This window comes from Aethalodelphis obliquidens, unplaced genomic scaffold, assembly GCF_003676395.1.
Source record: "Aethalodelphis obliquidens isolate GAN/ISIS:26980383/991018 unplaced genomic scaffold, ASM367639v1 scaffold28, whole genome shotgun sequence".
In the NCBI taxonomy this organism is placed as follows: Eukaryota; Metazoa; Chordata; class Mammalia; order Artiodactyla; family Delphinidae; genus Aethalodelphis; species Aethalodelphis obliquidens.
Window position 1 is genome coordinate 1255789 of NW_020837972.1, and position 25428 is coordinate 1281216.

A 25428-nucleotide genomic window follows, 5' to 3' on the forward strand; every position below is an offset into this window, starting at 1 on the left:
AGCTGCAGCCATTCCCCCAGCCAAGGGGGCAGTAGGAGCAAGCTGTCAGGGCTCCTTGACAAGTTTGGAGGTGGTCCTGAAAGCTGAAGTGCCCCTCGGGAGATCCTCTCCATCTCTACTCCAGCACCCCCTCCAGAGGGTCTCAGAGGGGGGAAGCTTCCAGATTCTTGCAAGTCAGTCCCCCAGCGCTCCTGGATGGAGGGCCAACCTCTCCATCTGCACCTTCAACTGTGCAGCTCACACTTTCCAGCTTCTTCTTGGTCCCAGACCCTTGCTGTCTCTTCCCCATTTTAGGACACTGAGGTTCAGAGAGGGCAGCATGCCTGCCGTGGTCACACAACAAGGTGGGGCATGGTTCAGACTAGCCACGTTTCCCTCCTCCTCCAGCCAGACTGCAGTTTTTCAAAATGGAAACGTCGTTATTTTAATTTTTTCCAAAGTAATACAGACTCTTTGTAAAACAAAATTATATGTGTGTAAGTATATATTTATGTGCGTGTATGTGTGTACATATATGTGTGTATATATGTGTTTTTTTACTTCATTATATATTATGGGCATCATTTTAATGAGGACATATTAGACCATTTGGATGAATGTCACATATTTTTAACCATCCCCTCTTGTTGGACACTTAAGTTGTTTCTATTTTTCCCCTTCGCTAAATAATACTACAATGAACATCTTTGTGCTCCGTCTCAGATCTCTTGTTAGATTTTCTTCTTTGAACAAATTTCCACAGGTAGAAGTGCTGGGTCTGAGGACGGACACTTTTAGAGCTATAACAGTTGCTGTCAAATATGCATTCTAAGCACTGTAGGGAGAGTCTTTCTGCTCTATTCTTAAAGTCTCCTCCATTGTCCCCGTAAGATTCCCTTCCAGCCACAGGAAACAGCCCTAAGACACCCTCACTCCACCACCATCTCTGCCAGAGCCCTGTTCCTATGTGTGCGCACTGAACAAACAGCATGGATGCCCATCAGTCAGGGAATGGTTCACAGGAGCAGTGGTTCCACGGAATATTCTGTAGCCAATGTCTTTGGAGGCCCTTTATCTGCTCATTCTGCTCATATTCCACTGGCCAGAATTCAGTCACGTGAGGACACTGAACTGCAAGGGAGAATGGGAAATGTAGTTTAGCCATGTACCCAGGGAGAAAGGGAACTAACTGCCTTTGGAAATTGGAAAACACACTGTAGCTTCTGCCGCTGGGGCCCCCTACCCCAGCAAGTCTCCCTGGCCACGCTCCTCCCGCCTCCAGGCTGGATCAGGTGTTTTCTCTGTGCTCCAGGAAGCCCTGCCAGTGTGTCCTCTATCACAGCATCTGCAGCTGTCAGCTTGCTCCTCTCTCACGTCCAGCACTGAGAGCCCGAGCTCCGTGCACCGGGCATCAGGCACCCCAGTGCTGGGCACAGTGCAGGTGCTCAGTAAATACCTGCAGAACAGATCAATTTAAAACTCATTGTGATCACAAAACGATGTCCATAATCTATTGACATGTGAAAAAAACAAAATGTGCTCCCCAACAGAGACACCTCCTATTGCCTCTATTGATAGAAAAAATGTGAGGAGGCTTGTGCCGAAGCTTTAAGGGTGCTGCCCTCTGGGGATGGAGCTCTTTATATTTTTCTGTAATTGTCTGAACTTTTTTTCATTGAGCATGTGCTGCTTTTATAATTACAACAATTTTTTTCCGGTGGGGGCAGAACCAGCCGGAGCCGACGTCACTGACACTGGGGGAAGAGACCCCTCTGGCAGGGCTGGAGGCGCAGGTTCTGCAATCAACGCTCCCACTCTGGAAAGCTTGGCTTCACGTGGCTCTTCTTTTCCTTTTTTAAATTTATTTTATTGAAGTATAGTTGATTTACAATGTCGTGTGAGTTTCTGGTGTACAGCAAAGTGATTCAGTTATATATATATATATATATATATATATATTCCTTTCATATTCTTTTTCCATTATGGTTTATTACAGGATATTGAATATAGTTCCCTGTGCTATACAGTAGGACCTTGTTGTTTATCCATTCTATATATAATAGTTTGCATCTTCTAATCCTAAACATTTCTTACTTTAGAAAATGCTTTTATTGAGGTGTTTTCTTCATACTTCCCCAAACTGCTTACTAAATATGTAAAAAATCAGAGTAGTGTTTTATATCATAGCTTTTGATAAAAGCAATGAAAAGAGCCAAAGTTCTTGAGATTTTTTTTTTATTATTTTTTTTTTGCGCTACGCGGGCCTCTCACTGTTGTGGCCTCTCCCGCTGCAGAGCACAGGCTCCGGACACGCAGGCTCAGCGGCCATGGCTCACGGGCCCAGCCGCTCCGCAGCATGTGGGTTATTCCCGGACCGGGGCACGAACCCGTGTCCCCTGCATCGGCAGGTGGACTCTCAACCACTGCGCCGCCAGGGAAGCCCTTGAGATATTTTTAAAACAGTAATTGAGTCACATTTTCCTCTTTACCGTATCAAGATGCTGTTGTTTTATTGAGTTGCCCTTGTCTCAGACTTAAACTATCTTGAACTATTATCATGTTGTAATTGAGATAAAAGAGGAATTTGCTTTGCATCAGCACTAATTGGTTTATCAATATCCTGTACCATTTACATTTTAAAACTGAATGTCTGTAAGATGGTAAGGCATATCTGTACAAAGCCTTACAACTGGTAGTGTATAGGAAGCTGTTCAGAGTGTTATGTCTGTATTATAGCCAGTTTTAGGCTATGGTCACTTATAATCGAAAAACTAGTTACTAGTAACTTGTCCAGCCTCTAGACTAATTTTATGGGAGAGGAAATGTAAATTTCTGGAAGAAAAATTGCATACAAAATTAATTGGTGTTGACATAGGATTAGAGCATTAGTATGCATTTGCATCTTTAGAATTTCATCTTCGTTTTTCTGGATGTTAATGAATATATAATAAAAAAGTAAAAGCCTATGTTATGCTACACTGAAATTTCCCTCTATCTTTGCCAGTTTATCTTATATTCCGCTTCTTACTTTGAGTGTCACTGGATCAGAATGTTCCTTAGGCATCCTCTGGCATTCCTCAAATAATTTTCCTAGCAAAACTCTTATTAGATGATCATTTGCCATTCTAAAATGAAGTTTTTGTAGCATTAGTGCTTATGTAAGTCTAACCCCAAAGGTCAGCTAATAAAGAACTGTATGAAAATCAGTTGAATCAAATTAATTGAATAAAATGTATACAATGCAATGCATGCATTGGCTACTAGAGTAGGGTTGTTATCAAAGAGGAAAGGAAGTGATCAAATTCCAAATAGAAATATTAAGAGCAGAAGCAACAAATAGATTTTTCCTTATTGTTGGCCTTGATCTACTATGACAAAAACAATATTTAGAAATATGAAACTTTCAATGTTTAATTTTTTCAAAACTATATATTACTGTTACAGATATATATGTGTGTCAATAAAATATTTATATGGCTCTTCTTTACTAGCTTCCCACTCTTCCCACGATCTCACCTCTTGCTCAAAAGCTTTCACTCCACTCCTACATGGACGAGGTTCTTACCCCTCTGTGACACTGGGCTTGTCACGTCCCCTCCCTGTGCCTCAGCTTCCTTATATACAACAAAGTGGGGGATCTAAAGGGCTCTCTGCAAAGATTATGAGGGTGCGTGATGCATGGGAAGTCCTGAGCACAGAACTGGGCTGTGGTCCAGAGTCCACGCTCATAAACCAGCATGTCTGCTATTTGATGCCAGCTCTGCCCCAACTTTCTCCCATGCATCCGTCTTCAAGCTAGCTCAGCCCAGAAAAGATAAAACATCTCTATCCCATGCCCTGGACCTGGTTCAGCACTCAGGGAGATCAGGACTCTGGGCCTCCCCTGTTTCGTGGGTGCTTGCTGGGCTGCTCCCCGGCTGGGTGGGGCTTTGGGGGAAAGAGCATTCAGAGCACACTGTCAGATGCCTGCTGCTCCTTGGGAGGGACTGGCAGCTGCTCGTCCTATGAAAGTGCTCGATGTGGGATAAATGACCGTCACAGTAGGGAGGGTGGGAGGGAGGGAGACGCAAGTGGGAAGAGATATGGGAACATATGTATATGTATAACTGATTCACTTTGTTATAAAGCAGAAACTAACCATCGTAAAGCAATTATACTTTTATACAATTGGAGCAATTATACTCCAATAAAGATGTTAAAAAAAAAAAGGAGGGTGGGAGGTAGATGTAAGAGGGAGGAGATATGGGGAGGTATGTATATGTATAGCTGATTCACCTTGTTATACAGCAGAAACTATCACAACATTTTAAAGCAATTACATTCCAATAAAGATGTTAAAAATTTAATTAATTAATTAATTAAAAAACTGATGGTGATACCTGGGTTCCTAGAGCCCCACGCATGGGCCATGGTGGGAGCTCTGGGCATCAGTGCTGACGGAAGGATGTGGGGGGCTTTTCTGGGCACCCTCTGTCCATGGGCAAGGCTGAGCGAGAACAGACCTGAACCCAGCAAAGAACAGGATGCGAGAGATTCCAGTGCCTGGGCTGAGCCCGATGGCCTCTGGCCCCAAGAACTGCCTCTTCCTAGGGAGACCTTGGGAAGGATCAGCATCTCTGATCAGCCCAAATTCCTCAAGGCTGGTCCAGGGTGTCCTGTGCCACCATCCCTCACACAGGGTGGAGGCAGGACAGGCAGGATTCCGTACCGTACTTCTTTGATAAAGGATTTGGAGGTCAGAGAGGTGGAATCTCATCAGACTCAGTACCTCCCAGCCCTGGTCAGGTACTCTTCCTCCAGCAGGCCTTCCAGGTTGAGTTGCTTGCTCTCTGGGCTCTCACAGATTTTAGGCAAATCTTGGTCTCAGGTTGTGTCTTGGCATCTTTAAGCCCTAGAGTTTGGGAAGTCCCTGTTTTGACTCTGGTTCTGTCTGCTCTTTGCTAACTGTGTGACCTTGGACAGGTGATTTCACCTCTCTGAGCTTTGGTATCTTTACCTGGGGAGTGGCTAACAATGGTACTTGACTCATAGGGTAGCTGTGAGACTTAAATGAGATGTGATTGGAGGAGAAATTAGCTTCCCCAAACTCACCTGCCTCGCTGTCCCTCCCATGGCCTTCAAGCCGGTCCCAGGCTCTCTGCCGGGCTCTGCGGCTGCTTGTCCTTGGCCCAAGGACGCCAGGGGCCTTGCTGAGCCATTGGATAAAGGAGCTGCCTGGCTGCTGAGGTCCAGAGAGGTTTGGGGACCACCCAGGGGGCAGAGGGCCAGGGCAGCACCTCCAGGGTACAGGGACATGCCACCTGCTCTCCCCAGGGAGGGAACTCATGAATATTCACACCCACTAGAGCATGAGGGAGCCAGCCAGCACACTCCTGGGTGTCATTGGAGCGTTCCTGTTTCCCAGTGACCACAGAGGCAGCCTGGGAGTCAGATGTGGCTCAGTCAGGGAGAGGAAAGGGGCATCCAGACACGGCCGGAGGTGAGTGTGTCTTCCTCTGTCTCGCGCACAGGCCCCTGGGGGGAGCAGGACACCCTGGGACTGAGGCCTGCCTGGTGGTGATGCTCTAGGCAAGAAGGTTCACCATCCCGGGCTCGGTTTCCCCGTGTGCATGCTGTGGGGGATGAGTCCTGTTTCTCCTTTGTTCCCTGGAGTGTGCTGGTCCAGCCAAACAGGAGGATTGCTGGGCCTGGCCAGGAGCCAGCCATTGGCACAGACGGAGGGTGATGTGGCTAGGGTAGCCCAGAAGGAGAGGAATAGATAGGGTGAGCTAGGGAGGGGGGATGGTCTGCCCTGAGTGCCTGGGACTGTCACCACCATAGCAGAGGAAAGAGACTCAGGTTCTGGCCCTGTCTTTGCTACTGCTGCACTGTGTGACCTTGATGGTGGCTCTGCCGTTTCTGAGCCTCAGCCTCCTTGCTGCACTGTCTTCCAGGCTACAGGCCGTGAGGCTTGGGCCAGGCTGAGATTGTCCTTGGTACCCCATGGACTTAGACCTGGGACCGTCAGCTGCCTGCAAGCCTCAGCCTTCTGTGATGGAACATCCAGCTGTGCACACCCTCCTTCCCACGGGCTTGGGCTGGGCCTGGGACATGCCAGGCAGAGGCCGCCATGGACAAACAGGAACATGCACATTTCAGGCCAACAGATCTGAACTCGAATCCCAGCCCTGCCCGCTGCCTTGCTACCCTGGGCAAGTCACATCACCTCCCAGAGCCTCGGTTTCCCCATCTGCAAAATAGATGTGACAGTGGGGTCTGCCTCCCAGGATAGCTGGATGGAGTCAGTGAGATGCTCTGGAGGAGACCCCATCCCAGGGCCTGGCTCATAGCAGGGCTCAAAAGTGAAATCAGAGGGTGGAAAGGGCCCAGGGCCCAGCACCTATCAGGGCAGGGCCCGGCTGGTTTTGAGGAAGCCAAAGTTGGGGAATGAACAAATGAATGAGGGAAGCAGGGATGGGGGTTGAGGGGGCGGTCCTGGGCGGGGCCAGGCAGAGCCTGATTGGTGGTCCTGGGAGGCAGGTCTGCCCCCTGCTGCCTGACCTGCACCCAGAGCCTTGCCAGCCCCCTCCCAGAGTTCCAGAAAGTGCCCTGGTGAGTGGGGCTCCTGGGGCAGGGGTGGGCCCCGGGGTTTTTTAGAGGGCAACAATCCGAATCCCTCCCCATTTTAAAGTCAGAGAAACCGAAGCCCAGGGCCCCACTCAGGGTTGGGGCTCACATCTGAGGCTCTGGCCTGGCCCAGGGCTCTGTCCTGATATTTGCTGGGACCCCTGAGGAACAGGAGGCTGGTGGGGTCACTTGAGGCAGGGGGCAGGTCTGTGCTTGGTCGGGTTGGGGGCAGCCACTCCTTGTTCAGGGGGAGACTACCCTGAGGGCGACAAAGACAGGAACCCAGAGCAGGTCCCCACGCTCTTTGAGCGGTAACTATGCGCTAGTCGTTTTGCCAGCAGGAAAAGCCAGCACTACCAGCTTCCCCACTTAACAGATGAGAAACTGAGGCTCCAAGGGGTTCCTGTGATTGAAACACAGGCCCGGGGCTTCCAGGTTGGCTCCTCCCCTCTCCTGAGGCCTCTTCGTGACCAGACCTTCGCCAGCTGACTTTACCCACCTTGCAAGCTTTATCTACTATTTAAATATAGTAAATACGTGTTATTGCCTTTTTCTGATTAAAAGTAATACATGCTCCTTAAAAAAAATGCAACCCTTACAGAAATGCATAATATAGAAAACGATTACCTTTTATACCCCTCCCCCAGCTACGCAGAGAATACCACTGTTAAAACTTAGAATATGCCCCTACAGTGGTTTCTTTCTGGGCCTATGTATATTTACCTATTGCCTATATGGATTTGGGGGCATAGTGTTCCAGAACTTTCTTTTTCCACATTAGTAGATCATGGTGTATTTTCAAGCAAGTCCACTCAGCTCCACCTTGTTTTTTTTTCTTTCTCTTTTCCTTTTTTTTTTTTTGTTACGCGGGTACAGATGCCTCCATCTGGGAAGGGGCCTTGGTTTGTGGAACAGGTGCCCTGCTGATGGACACTGAGGTTGTTTCTAACTTTTTTCTGACCAAACCGCCATGAACACCCTTGCATGGGTGACTTTGCCCAAGTGTTTTTGCAGAATAGTTGGAATTGGAAGAGCTTGTACCTTCCTCCTTTGATAGGAGTACCGGAGACTCTCTCACACTCTCGTCCACCCTTGACCCTGTCCACCTTGCCCACCTAAGAGTGAACAGAGATATGTCATTGTCACCAGGGAAGCCAAATTCCCTCTTATATAGTTCCTTCCTCTGCAAATTTCTTCTTCATGTCCTTTCCTGTGAGGACAACTTTCTAGATGAGAAGCGGAAAACTCAGGGGCTAGTCAGGCAGACCTGGAGTACCCATTCTCTGGGAAAGGTTTGTGGGTGCCTCCGGTCACTTTTCCAGGGGGAATTACATAGGGTCCTCCTCCAGGCTGACTGGCTGACCTCTGGCTGCAGGGTCAGTGGTGACGTGCCATGCGTGTGATCTCGGGGCAGCACGCGTGATCTCTCTTGGCCTCTGGGGCCCAGGGCCTAGTGCAGCATGCACCACAGCAGCAGTGGAAAGTTTTGGACCTTGGCTTTGTAGCTAAGGGGCAGTGGGAAGGCTCCCAAGTCCCAGCTCTCTCCTGGACCCCCCATGGCTTAGCCTGAACTGCCCCCATTACAGCTCAGGCCTCAGCCCCCTGCCGACAGGGTTGCCACAGTTAGACCTAAAACCTACTACCCCCCAAACTGAAAACAAACAAAAAAGCCAGGACATCTAGTTAAATTTGATATTCAGAGACATATTGAATAATTTTTAGTATAACTATATCCCTGGCAATATTTGGGACACGTGTATACTAAAAAAAGTTTTATTTGTTGTGGGGTTTTTTTTTAATTTTATTTATCTTTGGCTGCTTTGGGTCTTTGTTGCTGCACATGGACTTTCTCTAGTCGCATGAGCAGGGGCTACTCTTCATTGCGGTGTGCAGGCTTCTCATTGCGGTGGCTTCTCTTGCTGTGGAGCACAGGCTCCAGGCACGCAGGCTTCAGTAGTTGTGGCACACGGGCTCAGTAGTTGTGGCTTGCAGGCTCTAGAGCGCAGGCTCAGTAGTTGTGGTGCACGGGCTTAGTTGCTCCATGGCATGTGGGATCTTCTCAGACTAGTGCTCAAACCCGTGTCCCCTGCATTGGCAGGTGGATTGTTAACCACTGCGCCACCAGGGAAGTCCCTATTCGTTGTTTATCTGAAATTCATACTTACCCGGTTAACCCTGCCTGCCGGCAGTTGGAGAAAAGATGGGCATGTGGACAGAGGCCGGGCTGGCTGTGTGATCTGAGCCCTCTCCTTCCTCGCTCTGAGCCTCAGTTTCTCCATCTGGCTCCCCTACAGATCCCATGGGCACGGGGGCCAGTAAGGAGAGATGAGGAGCCTTGGCCCCTCACTGGGAAGCTGGGAAGGGTGGCACGGGGGACAGGTGGGCTGGCTGGGCCTTCTGAAAGGTGAGGGATTCGGGCCCAGGCCCCTCCCTGTAGACAAACCTGGCCCCAGGCCTGGGGGGACAGAGCACTGGGAAAGGGTCTTCTTTTCCTTTTTACTTACAACATGATTTCATCATGAAGCCCCAAAAGGTGTAAAAAATAAACTAATGAACACCCACGTACCCACCACTCAGCTTAAAAGTTAAAACAGAACCAGGCAGCAGAACCTTCTCCCTGCCACACTCCCTAGCCTCTCTTTGCATTGGCTTTGCCCAGCGGGTCCACCTGCAGCCCAGAGTCTTCCTGTCCCTGTCTGGACCTGCTGGGGGGCCACAGAGCTGGCAAAGGCAGGTCCCAATGTTGAAGGCTGCCTCTCAAGCCAGCCAGGCCTGAGATGGTGGTGGGGGCTCCCTGCGGCCAGCCCCCTAACGCTTTCCCTGCTCTGTACTCCCCACAGGTGTCTGAGATGCCGCTGCCACAGAAGAAGCGCTGGGAGTCCATGGCCAAGGGGCTGGTGCTGGGAGCACTCTTCACCAGCTTCCTGCTACTGCTGTACTCCTACGCCGTCCCCCCGCTGCACACTGGCCTGGCCTCCACGTGAGTGGCCCTGCTGGGCAGCTGAGGGCTGGGGGTGGGGGAGGGTTGGCTCCTGCCCCCGTGACCACGGTTACCTCCTGGGTGGCCACCCTGTGCCCTTCATCATGCTGTGCCAGGCAGAAATCCCACTGAGAGCAGAACACCCTGTGGAACCCTAGGCCTCAGTGTCCTCATCTGTGAAGTGGGTATAGTAACAGAGCCTGACATGGAGCATAAGAATCAAATAACACCATCTGCACGGTGGGCTCCAATGGGGCCAGGAGGTGGGGAGGACCTGTCCAAGAGCACACAGCTGGCACAGGCCTGGATTCAAACTGGGGTCTGTCTGCCTCCAAGCCTGGCTCCTAAGCATGAGTCCACCCCACCTCCCCACAGGGCTGTTCTGCCCAGGACGCAGCACAGCCTGTGCCCTTAATTGGAGGTATTAAGTTGAACTAGAGGAAACTGCTAATAACTGACCATTTTCGGCCTGCAAAGTTTCATGTGGTCCTACCTAATGCTAATTCATGATAAATGTACTTAACAGTGGCCATGAATGAGACGTGTTATTGTCCTCACAGCAACACCATGAACAGGCTTATTGTCCCCGTTTCACAGATGAGGAAAGTTAAGGCCAGAGAAGCCAAACAACTGACCTAGGCCTTGCAGCCTGAATGCAGGCCCATCTGGTCCCTGGGCTCCCCTGCCACACACCCCACCCCCAGCAGCCTGCTCTCTAGACCTGGGGTAGCGGAGCCCAGGGTGCTAAGTCCTGAGGCTCTGCCACCACTCCATCCCAAGCAGGACCCCCGAGGGCACAGCACCCTGCTCCCCGGCCCTGAGCGAGCCAGAGGCACTGACCCCGGCCAACGGCTCGGTGGGAGGCTGCCAGCCGAGGCGCGACATCGTGTTCATGAAGACGCACAAGACGGCCAGCAGCACGCTGCTCAACATCCTGTTCCGCTTCGGCCAGAAGCACGGGCTCAAGTTCGCCTTCCCCAACGGCCGGAACGACTTCGACTACCCGGCCTTTTTCGCACGCAGCCTGGTGCAGGACTACCGGCCCGGGGCCTGCTTCAACATCATCTGCAACCACATGCGCTTCCACTACGACGAGGTCCGGGGCCTGGTGCCGCCCAACGCCACCTTCATCACTGTGCTCCGCGACCCCGCCCGCCTCTTCGAGTCCTCCTTCCACTACTTTGGCTCCGTGGTGCCCTTCACGTGGAAACTCTCGGGCCGCGACAAGCTGGCCAAGTTCCTGCAGGACCCAGACCGCTACTACGACCCCCACGGCTACAACGCCCACTACCTCCACAACCTGCTCTTCTTCGACCTGGGCTACGACAGCGACCTGGACCCCGGCAGCCCGCAGGTGCAGGAGCACATCCTGGAGGTGGAGCGCCGCTTTCACCTCGTGCTCCTGCAGGAGTATTTCGACGAGTCGCTAGTGCTGCTCAAGGACCTGCTGTGCTGGGAGCTGGAGGACGTGCTCTACTTCAAGCTCAATGCCCGCCGCGCCTCGGCAGTGCCGCGCCTCTCCGGCGAGCTGTACCGGCGCGCCACAGCCTGGAACGTGCTGGACGCCCGCCTCTACCGCCACTTCAACGCCAGCTTCTGGCGCAAGGTGGAGGCCTTTGGGCGCGAGCGCATGGCCCGCGAGGTGGCCGCCCTGAGGCGCGCCAACGAGCGCATGCGCCGCATCTGCATAGACGGCGGCCACGCGGTGGATGCGACCGCCATCCAGGACTCGGCCATGCAGCCCTGGCAGCCGCTGGGCACCAAATCCATCCTGGGCTACAACCTCAAGAAGAGCATTGGGCGGCGGCACGCGCAGCTCTGTCGGCGCATGCTCACACCCGAGATCCAGTACCTGATGGACCTGGGCGTCAACCTGTGGGTCACCAAGCTCTGGAAGCTCATCCGGGACTTCCTGCAGTGGTGACGCCCGCCCGTGGAGGAGGGCTGAGCAGGGGCCCGCTGGCCTCCCCCCACGGCCCTCCTGGTGCCACCCCAGCCCCTGGGGTGAGGCGGGGCTACTGCAGGGGTGCGACCAGCCAAGGACTGGGCCCACTGCACACAGGGCCTGAGATCAGTATTTGACTAATTATAGTTTTTGGTTTTGGGTTTTTCGTTTTTTAAATTAAATCCCCTTCCCTCCAAAAAAGAATGTTCTATTTTCTGGCTCCCCTTAAAGGGGAGACTTCAGAAGTAAAAGAATTTGATGTGTTTTTGTTAATCAGCCTCAGTGGTGCTGACTGGCGGGGCCCTGGTGTGTGTGGGATGACTGGTCGGGATTGGGGGAACCCAAGGGAGCATGATGGGCAGCTGAGCGTGTCTGTGGGGCAGAGCCCAGCGGTATGGCAGGGTTTGGTGTGTATCTGTCACATGCTGAAGCCCTGTGTGATTGAAGGGGTCCCATGAGCTACCAAGACCTGGAAGATTGTGTGTGTGTGTGTGTGTGTGTGTGTGTGTGTGTAACAGGGAGGTGGGGAGAACTTGGTGGAGCCGTGAACAGCAGGCCCAGGGCCCAGGCTAACGGTTCCTCGTGCAATCTCATTAGTCCTCACAATAATCCTTTGAGGTAGGCACAATTACCATCCCATATTACACATGTGGGATTTGACATTCTGAGAGCAGGAAGGAAATGCTTGAGGTCATGTTGCAAGATGTACCAGACCCAGTACTAAGCCATCTCTCTGGGAACCCAAACCGTTTCCATAGCCAATGTCTGTTCACCCATCCCTGCCTGCCCCCTTTCCCCTACTGACCACTCCAGGCTGCCTCACCATCTGCTTGTGCTCTAACCCTACCTAAGTCCTGGGTTTTCCCCTTCCACCCTGGAGTTCAGTTTAATTAATCCAAAAAACATTTTATATTCATTAGATGTCTGTAGTGCGCCCCAGCCTTGAGCTGGCCCTGAGCAGACAGCAGTCAGCAAGTTGGCTTAGACCCTCCTGGAGCTCATGTCCAGAGAGCAACCAAGGCATGTCGGGTATGATCAACCATGGCAGGGGTGTGTCAGCTCTAACCATCTGCTTCCGTCAGCCTCCCCGGGGAACAGAGGCCCTTCCTCAAGTCTCTAACCAGTAGCCAGCAGCCAGATATGAAAGGCAGAAACCACAGCCAGGAGATTCTTTACTGGAGACCTGTTTGTGCCAGGTTCCAAGCCAAGTGCTTACATAACTTATCTGAATACCTACAACATCCTAGCTTTATAGATCAAAGCTCAGAGAGGTTGAGTGACCTACCCAAGGTCACACAGCTAATTAGGGCCAGGGTCAGAATTCAAAGTCAGATCAGTCAGCCAGATCACTCAACCTCCCTGGGCTTGAGTCAATCTTCCTCCTGGGAGGAAGCTTCTGGTCCAAGGAGGGTAGGAAGGAGTTAGGGTGACCAACTGTTTCACTTTTCTAGAACTGTCCCGGTTTTAGCACTGAAAGTTCCCACATTGAAGGAAGTGCCTCAGTCCTGGGCAACTAAGACAGTTGGTCAGTATGGGACAGGTTTGACCCCACCAACCCTCTGGGACCACTGCCTACACCCTCATAATATTCCTTGTGGCAAGAAATTAGCACGGCCTTGGAGTCTTTATTTAATTCATAGGGAGAAAAATAAGCAAAAATAAATAAATAAAACTGACAACATCTAAGACTATTTGCAGGAAAAGATGTAACTGACCCCACATTTATTAGAGAATTCTCCCTCCTTTTATTAATCAAAGAGAGACGTGACTCAGTGCAATATGATAGCTTCCTGGGTTTGTGGAACCCCATAATTCTATTTCCTTGGACCCCTAAGGGCCTAGAAATGCCCATAATAATATTATATATAATTACATTATTTATTATTATTAATACTGGCCCTTTTAGGTCCTTTCAAGATCCAAGGAGAACAGTTCTGGCAGTTAGTAGATGCTAAGAACATAAATTACTTCATCAGCATTTACTATCTGCCTGGTTTGTTTTAAAAGCATTATAGTTATTAACTCCTTTATTAATGTAATTAATACTTTGATAATGAGTAGTTACCAGGTACTGAGCAACCACTCTGTGCTCAGCCCTGTGCCATGTGGGAACATGCACAATTCCCTTTGCTCCCCCAAGGAGGTGACTGACATGCAGAGAGGCAGAGCAACCAGCCCAGGGTCACCCAGCCAGCAGCCATAGAGGCAGGATGCAAACCTAGGTCAGTCAGATGCCGAGGCTGGTGCTTGCGGCCTCCAGACCTTCAGCGCCATTCCAGTTGGCCACCTCAGCCTCAGGACTGAGGGCTGTCCCATGGCTGAAGAAGTATGAGGTCTCCAAGGGGCTCTACAGGGGTAGCCTTCAGGAACCAGACTGCTCTTGCTACACCTGAGCAGCAGAAGGCGCCATGGTACCAAGTTCGGTCTTGCCTAGTTCTGACCTTCCTGGCCAGTGGGAGCTGGGGGCGCCCATGGTGACCAGGCATCTGTAGACCGGACACATGAGAGCCAGGGCAGGGATCAAGGCTGCCCCCTGGGAGAAATTAAGTGAAACCACATGTTCCTCTCCGTTATGGGTTGAACTGTATCCCTTAAAAAGATGCATTGACGTCCTAACCCTCAGTCCCCTATGACTGACATTATCTGGATATAGGGTCTTTGTACATATAATCAAGTGAAGACAAGGTCATTGGAGTGGGCCCTAATCCAATATGGCTGGTGTCCTGATAAGAGATGGAAATGCCATGTGAAGGCACAGACACACAGGGACAACACCATGTGAAGACAGGCAGAGGTTGGCATGATATAGCAACAAGCCAAGGAACGCCAAGGGTGATGGCCACCTCCGGAAGCTAAGAGGCAATGAAGGAGTCTATCCAGAGCTTGAGGGAACGTGACACTGTCAACACCTTGATTTCAGACTTCTAGCCTCCAGATCTGTGAAAGAATAAACTGTTGTTTTAAGCCACCCAGTTTGTGGTACTTTGTTACAGCAGCCCCAGGACACTAACACACTCTCCTGGGTGAGGCATCTCCCCCTCACCTGAACCCCTCCTTTCCTCCCTCCCCCAGGCTCGCCCCTAGGAGCCACCCTCCACCTGTAGCCAGAGGCTGTCCTCTGCTCCAAGCCCTCCACTATCCTCCTTTCCATTGAGGAAAAGCCAGGCAGCTGCATGCCTCTGGGGCTTCGCACATGCTGTTCCCTCTACTATAAGGCCCCCTTACTTTTGCAGGCCTAATACTGCTACGTGTTTTCAAAGCAAGTTCTGCCTCTTCCTCTGGGTGTCCTTCCCTGACAGCCCAGCCCCCAAGCTAGCTTAGGGCCACCAGGCTCCCCATCTCAGCTCTGCTTGCCCAGGGCCAGAGCCATGGATTTGCTTGTCTGAGAGGCCCTCCAGGATGCGGCCCGGGTCTTATGGAAACAATAGGCCTCCAGTGCCCAGACCAGTGCCTGGCACACAGTCAGTTCTTAATAAATGTTGAAAGGCAGAGGAAAGGGACTTCCCTGGTGGTCCGGTGATTAGGACTCTGTGCTTCCACTGTAGGGGTCTCTGGTCTCACTCCTGGTTGGGGAACTAAGATCCCTCATGCCATGTGGTATGGCCAAAAAAAAAGAGGACAGAAAAAAAGGAAATAGGGAGAAAGGAAAAAAGGAAGGAAGAGAGAAAAGAAGAAAGGAGGGAGGGAGGGAACAGGTAAAAAAGAGAGAGTGAAAATAGGGCAGAGGGGAGAAAGGGAGCTATTTCGCCCTTGAGGGCCTTCTTCATACTTGTCCTAACTGACTGGGGCCTGTGTCCCTGGGAAAGATAATAGATTAGCCAAGGCACACAAGTGCTGGAATGAGTTCATTAGCTGAAGGCTCACATGACACTGGGGCGGGACACAGGTCAGGTAAGTCTTGACACGGGCAGGTAGAGGCAGGGAGTCTGGAGAGTGGGTGGCCCTGGGCACCCACGAGCACAGAGAGCCATATAAGAACTGAAAAAGGAGAGGTGGCCACTCCCAGCTTCCCTGGACATCACATCTTTGGCAAACTCTTATTGAGTACCTACTGTGTACAGCGTGCCACAGTGGGAGTGCTTTTCTCAGACAAGTGCCTACTGTGTGCAAGCCCCGTGCCCGCTGCATTCACTGGACTGGGACTCACTTCCCAGCAAATAAAACCAATTAGAAAAGACCTTGCAGAAGAGGAGGGCTTTGATTATAGGCCTTGAGGGAGGCAGGGATTGGATGCAGGGTGTTGCAAGGAAGGGCATTCCAGGGAGAGGGAACAGCATAAGAAAAACTGGACAGGTAATAGTGGAGAGGCAAGGGGGCTGGAATAAGGAGGAGAGCAGGAGAAATCCGCTCAGCAAGGACAGCAAATGATCTTGCGCTCTAGGCTACGGAGTTTGCAGTTTCTCCTGAGAGTGACAAGGAGCCAAGGGAGGCTTTGGAGGAGGCGCAGGACTACTCAAAGGTGGGCTTCGGAGGTGCTGGGGTGGGGAACCAGGGAGAGGAATGGGGGCCTGAGCCAGGGAAGGAGCAGGGGAGGGTGGCCCACACTTGCCCCTTGTGGCTAAAGCTCTAGCCTATGGGTCTGTGGGGTTCTAGGGAGACCTCGCCCTACAAGAGAGGCAGATCCACTCCAGTTACTCCCGTGCAAGGCTAAGGAGGGAGCATCTCGGGCTCAGCGAGGCGCCCCAGGTGTGTGCTCTGCCTGGCGCCGGCATGTGAGAGACAGAGTCCTGAGTAAGTTCCAAGTTCAGACGGTCCTGATTGTCACCCAACTGCTGCACGGCTCGGGCACTCCACTTCCATCTTCCAGGCTCCGGGAGGAACAGTAAGGGGTTCACAGAGCAGGGATGCCTTTGTCCGAGAAGCAGGCACAAAGCCCAACACGTGGTCCCAGATTAGAGGTGAAGCTGCTGGTGCCCTGCCCGTGTCCCCTGCCCTTATCCCCTCAACCTCACCATCCCCTGAGGCCTTTCTCCAGCCTCCAGGGCCACAGGTGCCAGCAGGATCGTCAGCCCCTGGAGCAGCCCTCAAGCAAAGGTGTCTAAAGACCCTCAGACCCTGGGCGGGACTCTGAGGTGAGCGTTCCACACTGTCTCCCATTATCCCCATTGGGACCGACTTGTCCTTATTTTCTTCATTACTTCCCCGTACAGCCACCTCCCCACCTCTGTCTCACTTCCTCACTCTCCTATTTGTGTTTCCCCGGATCACCTCCGGAATAAGCTCCTTGCACTGGAGTGCTTATCTCAGACAAGTGCCTGTTGTGTGCAGGTCCCGTTCATGCAGCATGATCCCACGTGTCCTCGTCTTGGGCTCTGGCTTTCTGCTTGTCCAGGGGTGGGGGAGCTGACTGTAACCAGGAGTCTCCTGTCACCTCTCACCTGAAGGCTGGGTGTGGCCCAGCTCAGGGTTGCACATCCATCCACCTGCTGGGTCTGGGTCTGGGAAGTCTCTCCTCACCCCCGATGCCACATGCCCTAAAGGCTGTGATGAATCATGGGCAGTTGCTCCAGACACGTGGGGTGGTAATTGGAGCCTGGGACATGTCGGGGCACAATGACAGTGGTTTCAGACCTCTGTTGGGTGTGAGTGGTGGCCTTCCTGGCTCAAGGAAGCATCTGATGGGACTGCAGGAGTAGAGGGTGGGGACTGAGAGGCAGGGTAGAGAGCAGCCCCTGTGTGCATGACAACAGGCGGTGTCACTTTCAACATGCTGTGGGGCAAAGATCGCTGTCTTCATTTCACACATGAGGATTTGAATCTGGGCCAGTCAGGTCAAGGTTTGGTGCCTTAGGCACCCAGCAAGGAATGGACCTTGCCATGTAGGGACAAGAAGCCTGGCAGGAAGAGGCGGGGCTTCTGAGCAGTGGTAGGCATGGGCGGGGCTGCCAGCTGGGCAGAAGACAGGTGGTCTGCAGGGAGCCACAGAGTGGGGCCTGCACTCGGGACCAGCCAGCTGGACCCCATACCCACCACTGTAGGGAGAATGAGCGGGCAAGAGGGTGAGCTGAGCCCATCGCAGGAGAGGATGCTAGCCCAGGTGAGGTGGGGGAGAGAGCCCTGCACCGGCCTCAATTTCTCCTTCTGCCCCAGAAGAGGTAGCCCCCAAGGCCCCTGAGGTTCCTCTGAGCTCCGCACACCCGGGTTGCTTCTCAACTCTGAGAGTCTTGGTGGCCAGAGTCCACACTGGCGCTGTCCAATAGAAACATAACACAAACCACAAATGCAAGCCACATATGTCATTTCAAATTTTCTAGTAGCCACGTGAGAACAGGGAAAAGAAACAAGTAAAATCAATTTTGATCATATATTTTATTTATTTATTTTTTGGCCATGCAGCACGGCTTGCGGGATCTTAGTTCCCCAACCAGAGATTGAATCCTGGCCACAGCAGTGAAAGTGCCGAGTACCAACCAACGGACCACCAGGGAATTCCCAATAATATATTTTATTTAACCTGACAGAGCCAAATTGGTATCACTGCAACATGTAATCAATATAAAAATGATCACTGAGATTTTTTTGCACTTTTATTATTTTTTAAAATAAATTTATTTATTTTTGGCTGCATTGGGTCTTCGTTGCTGCGCGCGGACTTTCCCTAGTTGCGGCAAGCAGGGGCTACTATTTGTTGTGGTGCGCAGGCTTCTCATTGCAGTGGTTTCTCTTGTTGCGGAGCACGGGCTCTAGGTGTGCGGGCTTCAGTAGTTGTAGCATGCAGACTCAGTAGTTGCGGCTCGCAGGCTCTAGAGCACAGGCTCAGTAGTTGTGGCACACGGGCTTAGTTGTTCCGCGGCATGTGGGATCTTCCCTGACCAGGGCTCGAACCCGTGTCCCCTGCATTGGTAGGCAGATTCTTAACCACTGCGCCACCAGGGAAGTCCCAGGGTCTGATCTCTTAACAACTTTTTTGGAGCATCAGAAAAAGGGCCGCGGGCACAGCTGGGGTCCCCAAGGCCTTGGCAGTGGCCGTGGGTGTGACAGGGACTCAATGTGCTGTTTCTCTGGACACCTTCTCTTCCTATCTTCCTCCTGGGTGGTGGCTTCTTTCTCCGCTTACCACCATCACCAAGGCCCGCCCAGGGGCACACCCACTGCCATCAGCCCAGGAACTCAGGGGGCCTGTACCCAAGTCTTCCTGGGGCTCTGGGTACCTCAGCTCTTACCCAAGCCACACTGTGGTTCCCCATGTCAGGAAAGGGACACTCTGAGCAAAGCGGGTGGGAGGGTGGAGTGGGGCCTCTTTCTTCAGACACCTGGAACAGGCCCCCAGGATTCTACAACAACAGCCTGTCCCCTTGTTGCAGCTCGGAGCTTTGACCTGGAGAAATCCGATGACATGCTGCGGAAGGTGAGGGCAACGCCTCCCTGACCAGCCCCAAGTCTTCTGAGATCTTCCTTTTTTCCTGTCTTCCCTCCTTCCTCGCTCCCTCCCTCTCTCCCTCCCTCCCTTCCTTCATTCCTTTCTTTTTCTTTCTTTCTTTCATGCAATGACTGTTTATTGAGCCCCAAAGGTGAGTCTAGCCGGTGCTGGCACCGGGGAGAGTGCAGTGGTAGAAAGAGAGAGAAAAGAAACCAGATAAATAAGTAAACAAGACGCTTCCTGAGAGTGGAAAGTTTAACAAAGGCAGTGGGATAGAAGGAAGTGAGGGAGGTCAGGGAGGTCTTCCTTGCTGAAGGGTGACATTTTGGCTGTGGCACGAATGCCTGAAAGGAGGCAGGCAGGTGACGATCGGAGGCTGAGAGCACAGCCGTGCAAAGGCCCTGAGGTGGGGGCAAGCTGGAGCAATCCAGGAGCACAGGAGGTTGTGTTGTAGAGAGAAAGGGGAGAGATGCAGCTGCGTGGGTGGCGCAGGCCCATGGTGGTGGCGGTGGGGTGGGGCTGCAGGCCACCATCGGAGTCTAGGTTTTTGACTAAGGAGGACTGGAAGCTAGGGGGTGAAGTCTGACTCCCAGAACTCTCTGGGAGACCATGTGGGGAATGGAGGGTGGCAAGCAGGTGGAAGGATGCAGGGAGAGGCAGCTGCACCTGTTGGCTTCACCTGTTCCTTTCTGAGATTTTTCCCTCCACATCTATGTCAGACCCACGTCTCCTCTGTCCCACTCCTGTCCACATCCCCAGTTCTGTGCCCGTGGAGCCCCAGATGCCCTGGCAGGCCCTCAGTGGTTGCAGGCAGAGGGGCCTGGCCAAGTGTCCCTGGGTCCCTGCAGAGGCCTTTGGCTCGGGGGGGGGGGGGGGGGTCTTCGGCTCCTCCCGTGTCTCTGTAGCAGGTGAAGTTCCGGAAGCAACAGGATCTGCACAACATCCTTGCATGGCAGCCTCCAGAGGTGAGATCCCCGGCCACCCAGCCGCCTCGGAACCCAGGTCTCCCTCAAACCCACACCCCCTCCCCAGCCCTCTCTCTCGTGCATCCAGGTTGTCAGGCTATACAACGCCAACAGCACCTGTGGCCACAACAACGAGGGCAGCCCCATGTGGTACCACATCATCAGAGGCCTGGACCTCAAGGGCCTCCTCCTCTCCATCTCCAGACAAGAGCTGCTCAGGGCCAAGTCCCAGAGCTGTGGGCTGTCCCTGAGGGAGTGTGCGAGCAGAGGAGCAAGGAGGCAAGGGTCCCACGGGGCCCTCCCAGCCCCCGGGGCAGCCACAGCCTGGCAGCCTCCAAGGCAGCCCCCAGCACTGGGCACCCAGAACCTACCTCCCTGGTCTCCTCGGCTCCTCCCAGCACCTCTGAGCGTACACAGGGTTCAGAGGCCAGTAGCCCACTAAGTGGTCCACGCTGGGGCTCACTGCCCCAAAGCCCAGCTCCACGCACCAGGCCACGCTGCTCTCTGTGGCCTCATTTGATGGAGAAAGACAGGTATTTCAGCCGCACTGAACAGAGGAGGAAACTGAGGCATGGCGACCTGCCTTCCCATGGACAGATGTGGGAAGGGCGCCCCTTGGGACGGCCCCATCCCCCTGCACCTGGCTTCCTGGCATGAAACCTCCACGCCAGGCGGAGCCGGGATAAGCCAGGCCAGTGCCCTGGGCTCAAGCCCGGCCCCACCTCTGGTGGGGTGTGGGGGGCACTGACCCTCATGGGGGTCTCACTTCCCATCATTCCCTTGCACCTGGGGAAGAAAGTGGAGAAAATCATAGCTGTTTTCGATTTCGAGGGGCTGAGCCAGAGGCATCTGTGGAAGCCAGGAGTGGAGTTTGCCCAGGAGGTGAGGGAACCCCACCAAGGGGGGCAGGGTGTCCGCCCTCCTGGGCCTCTGTCCCTCGCTTGCTGATGTGGAGTGTGTATGGGGGGGTCCTCGCTCCGCCCACAGGTTTGCAGCTCCTTACTTGCTGTTTGCAGGGATATTTTCAAACCCACAATCTCTTGGGGCTGTGCTAAATCATACTCATCACCCCAATGTCACCATTTCAAGTCCAGCAGGTCACAACAACAGGTGACCTGCTGGACATGGTCACCAGGCCTGCCAGGGTCCCTGTCGATGCCCTTCCCTCTCATACTCCCTCCCCGCTCCTCCCTACCGGCCCCACCCCCTGCCCTTGGCTTGAGCCCCTCCCCCCATCCCATTTGCTGCTTTGTCTGGGAGGCGGCTGGAAGCAAGTCTGCTCTGAGAGCCCTAAGGAGGGAAAGGAGGCCCTGACAAGACCTGGGCCCCCGGGGCAGCCAGCTTGCCTTTTCTTTTCTTTCTGCTTAACCCAGAATAGCAGAGAACCTAAACTTTAAAAAAGTTTAACAATCATCAAAACATACTAAATTGAGGAAGCCAGACACAAAAGGCCACATGTGGTGTGATTCCATTGATAGGAAATACCCAGAATAGATAAATCCATAGAGACAGAAAGCAGACTGGTGGTTAACCAGGGCTGCAGGGAGAGGGAAATGGTGGGGGTGGTGACTGCTAACAGGTACGGGCTTCCTTTTGGGGTGATGAGAATGTTCTGAAACTAGACAGCGGTGATGGCTGCACAACTCTGTGAATATACTGAAAACTACTGAATCGTACACTTTGAAAGGGTAAACTTTATGGTATGTAAATTCTATCCCAATTAAGAACAAAAAGGTATGTCTTACAACTTTGAATCTTTCTTATGCTAAAAGTTTTTGTTTCTGAAGCTGAACTATTGTCTAAACCACATGGAGGGGAACCTTCCAGAGTCCTGAGGGGGATTTTCTTACTCTGCAGTAGGTGGGGTCACCCCCTTGAAATCTGTCAAGAATTTTGCACTAGTGGCTTCAGGAGGGTCTGTGACTGGGACCCAACAAACTGGAAAGCAGCGGCTTCTCTTGTCTGGGTGGGTTCTGGGTGTCTGGGGGGCCTTGGGAGCCTTAAGGGGGCAGCATTTAGGCACCTGTAGCTTGTGCACTGACCTGAGTTTGGCCTCACAGTTTCTCACAGCACTCGAGGCAAATTACCCTGAGATTTTGAGGAATATAATTATTGTGAGAGGTGAGTGAACCAGCCCGGGATATGCTGAGTGGGGGGCAGGGGTTGTGGAGGCAACAAGGCAGGGAACTGAGACCCCAGGAGACCCTGAAACAGTGCCTTTCTCAGCTTCCAAGCTGTTCCCAGTGGCCTTCAACCTGATCAAGCCGTACATAACTGAGGAGATGCGCAGGAAGGTGGTGATTCCTGGAGATGAGTGAGCTGCTCTGGCCTCCTCTGCAGCCCAGAGCCTGAGCTGGGGGCTGCCCCTCTGCAGACCTGACAGCTCCTGCATCCGAGGGCACCAGGCTCGGGGACCCACTCCTCCAGACCCACTGCTCTGGAGGACCCACTCCATTATGGCATCAACGTTGAGGCCAATGTGTCCACCTGCCAGAGGGCAGAGGGGCCAGTAGGGGTCTGTCCTCGGGGGCACCAGGAGGATGTGGGAAATAGGGGGAGGGAGCTATATGGCACAGAACAGCCCTGGGCTTGGCCCAACTGCCCTCAGTCGAGCCTCCCCGATCCCACATGGAACCCCACTTTTGCCCCCACAGACAGCTGGAAGCAAGAGCTGCCTAAGTTCACCAGCCCCGACCAGCTGCCTGTGGAGTTTGGGGGGACCATGACTGACACCGATGGCAACCCCAAGTGCCTGACCAAGGTACAGGTGCCCAGAGGATGGGGAGGGAGGGGAGACAGCCATGGTCTAGTGCCCTCTCACCCACCCTCGCCCACAGATCAACTACGGGGGCGAGGTGCCCAGGAGCTACTACCTGCGCAACCAGGTGAGGGTGCAGTACAAGCACCAGGTGACCGTGGGCCGAGGCTCCTCCCTGCAAGTGGAGAACGAGATCCTGTTCCCAGGCTGTGTGCTCAGTTAGGGATGGCGGCCACTCCACACCTGGGCATGGTTGGGAGGGGCCCAGAGCCCAGGCAGGTGGTTGTCAGTGGGGCCCTGTCCCCTACAGGTGGCGGTTCGCATCGGACGAGGTGGACATAGGCTTCGGGGTTTTCCTGAAGACCAAGATGGGAGAGCGGCAGCGGGCCGGGGAGATGATGGAGGTTCTGCCCAGCCAGCGCTACAACACCCACCTGGTGCCCGAGGACGGGAGCCTCACCTGCCTCCAGGCCGGCGTCAGTAAGATCTATAGGGTTCGCTGGAGTCATTTTCCTCCTCATGGCGGAGAAATGATCTGACGTCTCTTGCCAGTCTGACCTCTCTGTTTTCTCCTCTTTCCAGATCTCAGGGAGGGTGTGGGAGTCTGCGCTAGCTCCTAGATCCCACAGGCACCAGGGACATTTGTTTCAGGTGTTGGATCTTATGAGTGGCCCCCAGGTGTGGATACAAGGGCAGAGACACATGGTGGAGAGCACAGTTCACAGCCGTGGGCTCAGCTCCTGGAAAGCCCCCTCACTGCACTCAACAGGCTAAGTAAGAGACAGCTGGAAAACAGCCATGGGCTCAGCATCAGGGCTCCCAGCCTGTCCGGATGTGTGGACCACCCCACTTTGGGAATCCTGAGGAGATGACTCTTCCAGGTTTTTGTTCCCCCATTCCCAGGCCTCCCAGGCCAGATGCAGTTTGGTCCGCTTTAGCAGAAGCGACATTGCCCAGGACCACTGCTAACCTCCCACCTCTGTGGGGAACAGAGCTAGGAGAAGGGAAACCCAAAGCTGATCTCCCCTGGAGAAGAGAAGGAGTTCTGCTAATGCTTTAGTTCATCCACATCTAGTTCATCTTCGTGGCAAAGGGAGAATGAGAAGGGTGGAGACAGAGAAATCTGGATGAGTCACCACGTCCCAGCATTCATGTTGGACCTTGGTGTCAAACAAAATGCCTCTAAAAAAGGCATGATGAGAATGTGGCTGATGGAACTCAGCCCTCTCTTCTGGGGAAAGCAGGGCTCCCCTCTGGGTTGGAACATCAGGATAAGGGAATCCCAGTCCCTCCCCTCCCTTGCTCTGGAATCATAAGTCTTACCAACCTCTAAGCCCATTTCCTTATCCATAAAATGGGGGTGATAGTGCCTTCTGTGGGATTGCTTTGAGGATTCAGGGAGCTGTGAGCACCGACTCAGTGCCCGTAGACGGGGCTGATGCACGCTGCTGGTGGTTACCATTATTCCTTTGGTTGGCACAAGCATCGGCCAAGGAGATAGTCAGGAGTGATGGGCTGGGGCAGACCCTCCAGCCCCACCCACAGTTCTGGGCGGCCCACTCCCAAGGGCACTGGGCGTGCAGATGTGCCAGGCTCGCTTTGCTTGCTTACTTCTCCGTCCTTGCAGACGTCCTGCGCTTTGACAACACCTACAGCCTGATGCATGCCAAGAGGGTCAGCTACACTGTGGAGGTGCTGCTCCCCGACAAGGCCTCCGAGGAGAAGATTCAGAGTCTCGAGGCAACAAGACAGTCCCCACTGCAATGAAGACCCTGGGCGCCCCTGTGCCTGTGCTCTCCAACCCCTTAGCACCCCTCCCTGTCCCCTGACCCTGCCCGCCGCCCCCAGGAAGGGCGGTGCTGGAGGTGACTGCAGAGAGCCACCCACCTCAGCCATCACCATCTCAGCTCCTTGTGGGCCAACCTGGCTCTGTGGCCGAGCAGGAAGGGGAACCCTGGTGCATAGGCCACGCTGAGGATTCAGACGGACACCCCATCCCCTGTTCACAGAAAATGAGGATGAGAACCCTGAGGATAAGCTTGTGTCCACTGAGGAAGGGTCCTACCTGCAGAAGCTGCCCTTGTGTCCCTCCTGACAAGGTCCCCCCCATCCCAGGCCTCACCCACACCTGGCATCGTGGTTGGAGGACATGCGCATGAGCGCCAGGGCCTGCAGGGAGCACAGCCTCAGGCCTGAAGAGCAGGGAAGCCCCATTCTCCACATGCAGGGGGTCAGAAGGGATGGGCAGGGCCAGCTGTAAACAGCTGGGTGGAAGGACGGGCAGGGCTGAGAGTCTCGGTTCTGACAGAGCATCAACCCTCCAGGGCTGTTCTACTGCATTTGGAGGGAAAATCAGAAACGGAGAGCGAGAGCCGGCAGGAACAACCATCAGGAGGAAGAGCCCGCGCTCAGCCTTACGCAGAGCTGAGTGGGTGTGACTGAGTCTCCGGGGAATTCCCAGTGTCTCCCCACCCCCAGCCTGCTGTGATCCAGCCCACCTTCAACTTGGGTTCTTTCCGGCTCTGATAGGGGCTGGGACCGAAGCAAAGCTGGAGGGAGGTGGAATGAACATACTGGGGTGCAGGGTGGAGCTGCCCTCCCAGGGTGCTCATCCTAGACTCTGACTTGCTTCTTGGAGAACCATCAGGTTTTTCCTCCATCTTTGTGTCTCACCAAGGGGACAGCTGAAGGCTGGCTGCCAACCCCCCTCCTCCCCCACCCCAAATGCAACTCAGTAGCTGGCCAGTGAAGGCTTCATTTCTCAATGGCTGGCCCTCCTGGACACCACAGCCCACAGTCAGGACCGCTGCTGGCCGCACTGCACCCAGCAGGGCA

At 53.5% G+C, this 25428-nt stretch overlaps 2 protein-coding genes across 3 annotated transcripts; both read left to right on the forward strand.

The window, feature by feature from the left end:
- The first annotated feature begins 5118 nt into the window (after positions 1–5118).
- On the forward strand, positions 5119–11783 carry GAL3ST1 (galactose-3-O-sulfotransferase 1). Of its 2 annotated transcripts, XM_027124306.1 has the most exons (4): positions 5119–5205; positions 5325–5458; positions 9426–9565; positions 10349–11783. In XM_027124306.1, the coding sequence occupies exons 2-4, from the start codon at positions 5411–5413 to the stop codon at positions 11487–11489; spliced, it is 1329 nt and encodes a 442-aa protein (XP_026980107.1). In that variant the 5' UTR covers positions 5119–5205; positions 5325–5410; the 3' UTR covers positions 11490–11783. The 2 variants fall into 2 exon arrangements, with proteins under 2 accessions (XP_026980107.1, XP_026980106.1); XM_027124305.1 differs by having other exon boundaries at positions 5119–5458.
- Positions 11784–18819: 7036 nt separating this feature from the next.
- LOC113630030 (putative SEC14-like protein 6) lies at positions 18820–24360 on the forward strand. Its single transcript, XM_027125253.1, is given in 10 exon segments — positions 18820–18857; positions 19748–19835; positions 19924–20112; positions 20622–20717; positions 21896–21956; positions 22062–22149; positions 22494–22596; positions 22673–22824; positions 22904–23073; positions 24221–24360. Coding segments are annotated over 10 exon segments (1098 nt in total). The 5' UTR covers positions 18820–18846.
- The last annotated feature ends 1068 nt before the right edge of the window (positions 24361–25428 follow it).

Bases quoted from the DNA above. Each gene is read 5' to 3' on its own strand.
- GAL3ST1 (XM_027124305.1), top strand. From the start codon at position 5,411: ATGTGGCTCAGTCAGGGAGAGGAAAGGGGCATCCAGACACGGCCGGAG. The intron at 5,459-9,425 runs GTGAGTGTGTCT...TACTCCCCACAG, and splicing joins GCATCCAGACACGGCCGGAG to GTGTCTGAGATGCCGCTGCC. The intron at 9,566-10,348 runs GTGAGTGGCCCT...CATCCCAAGCAG, and splicing joins CACACTGGCCTGGCCTCCAC to GACCCCCGAGGGCACAGCAC.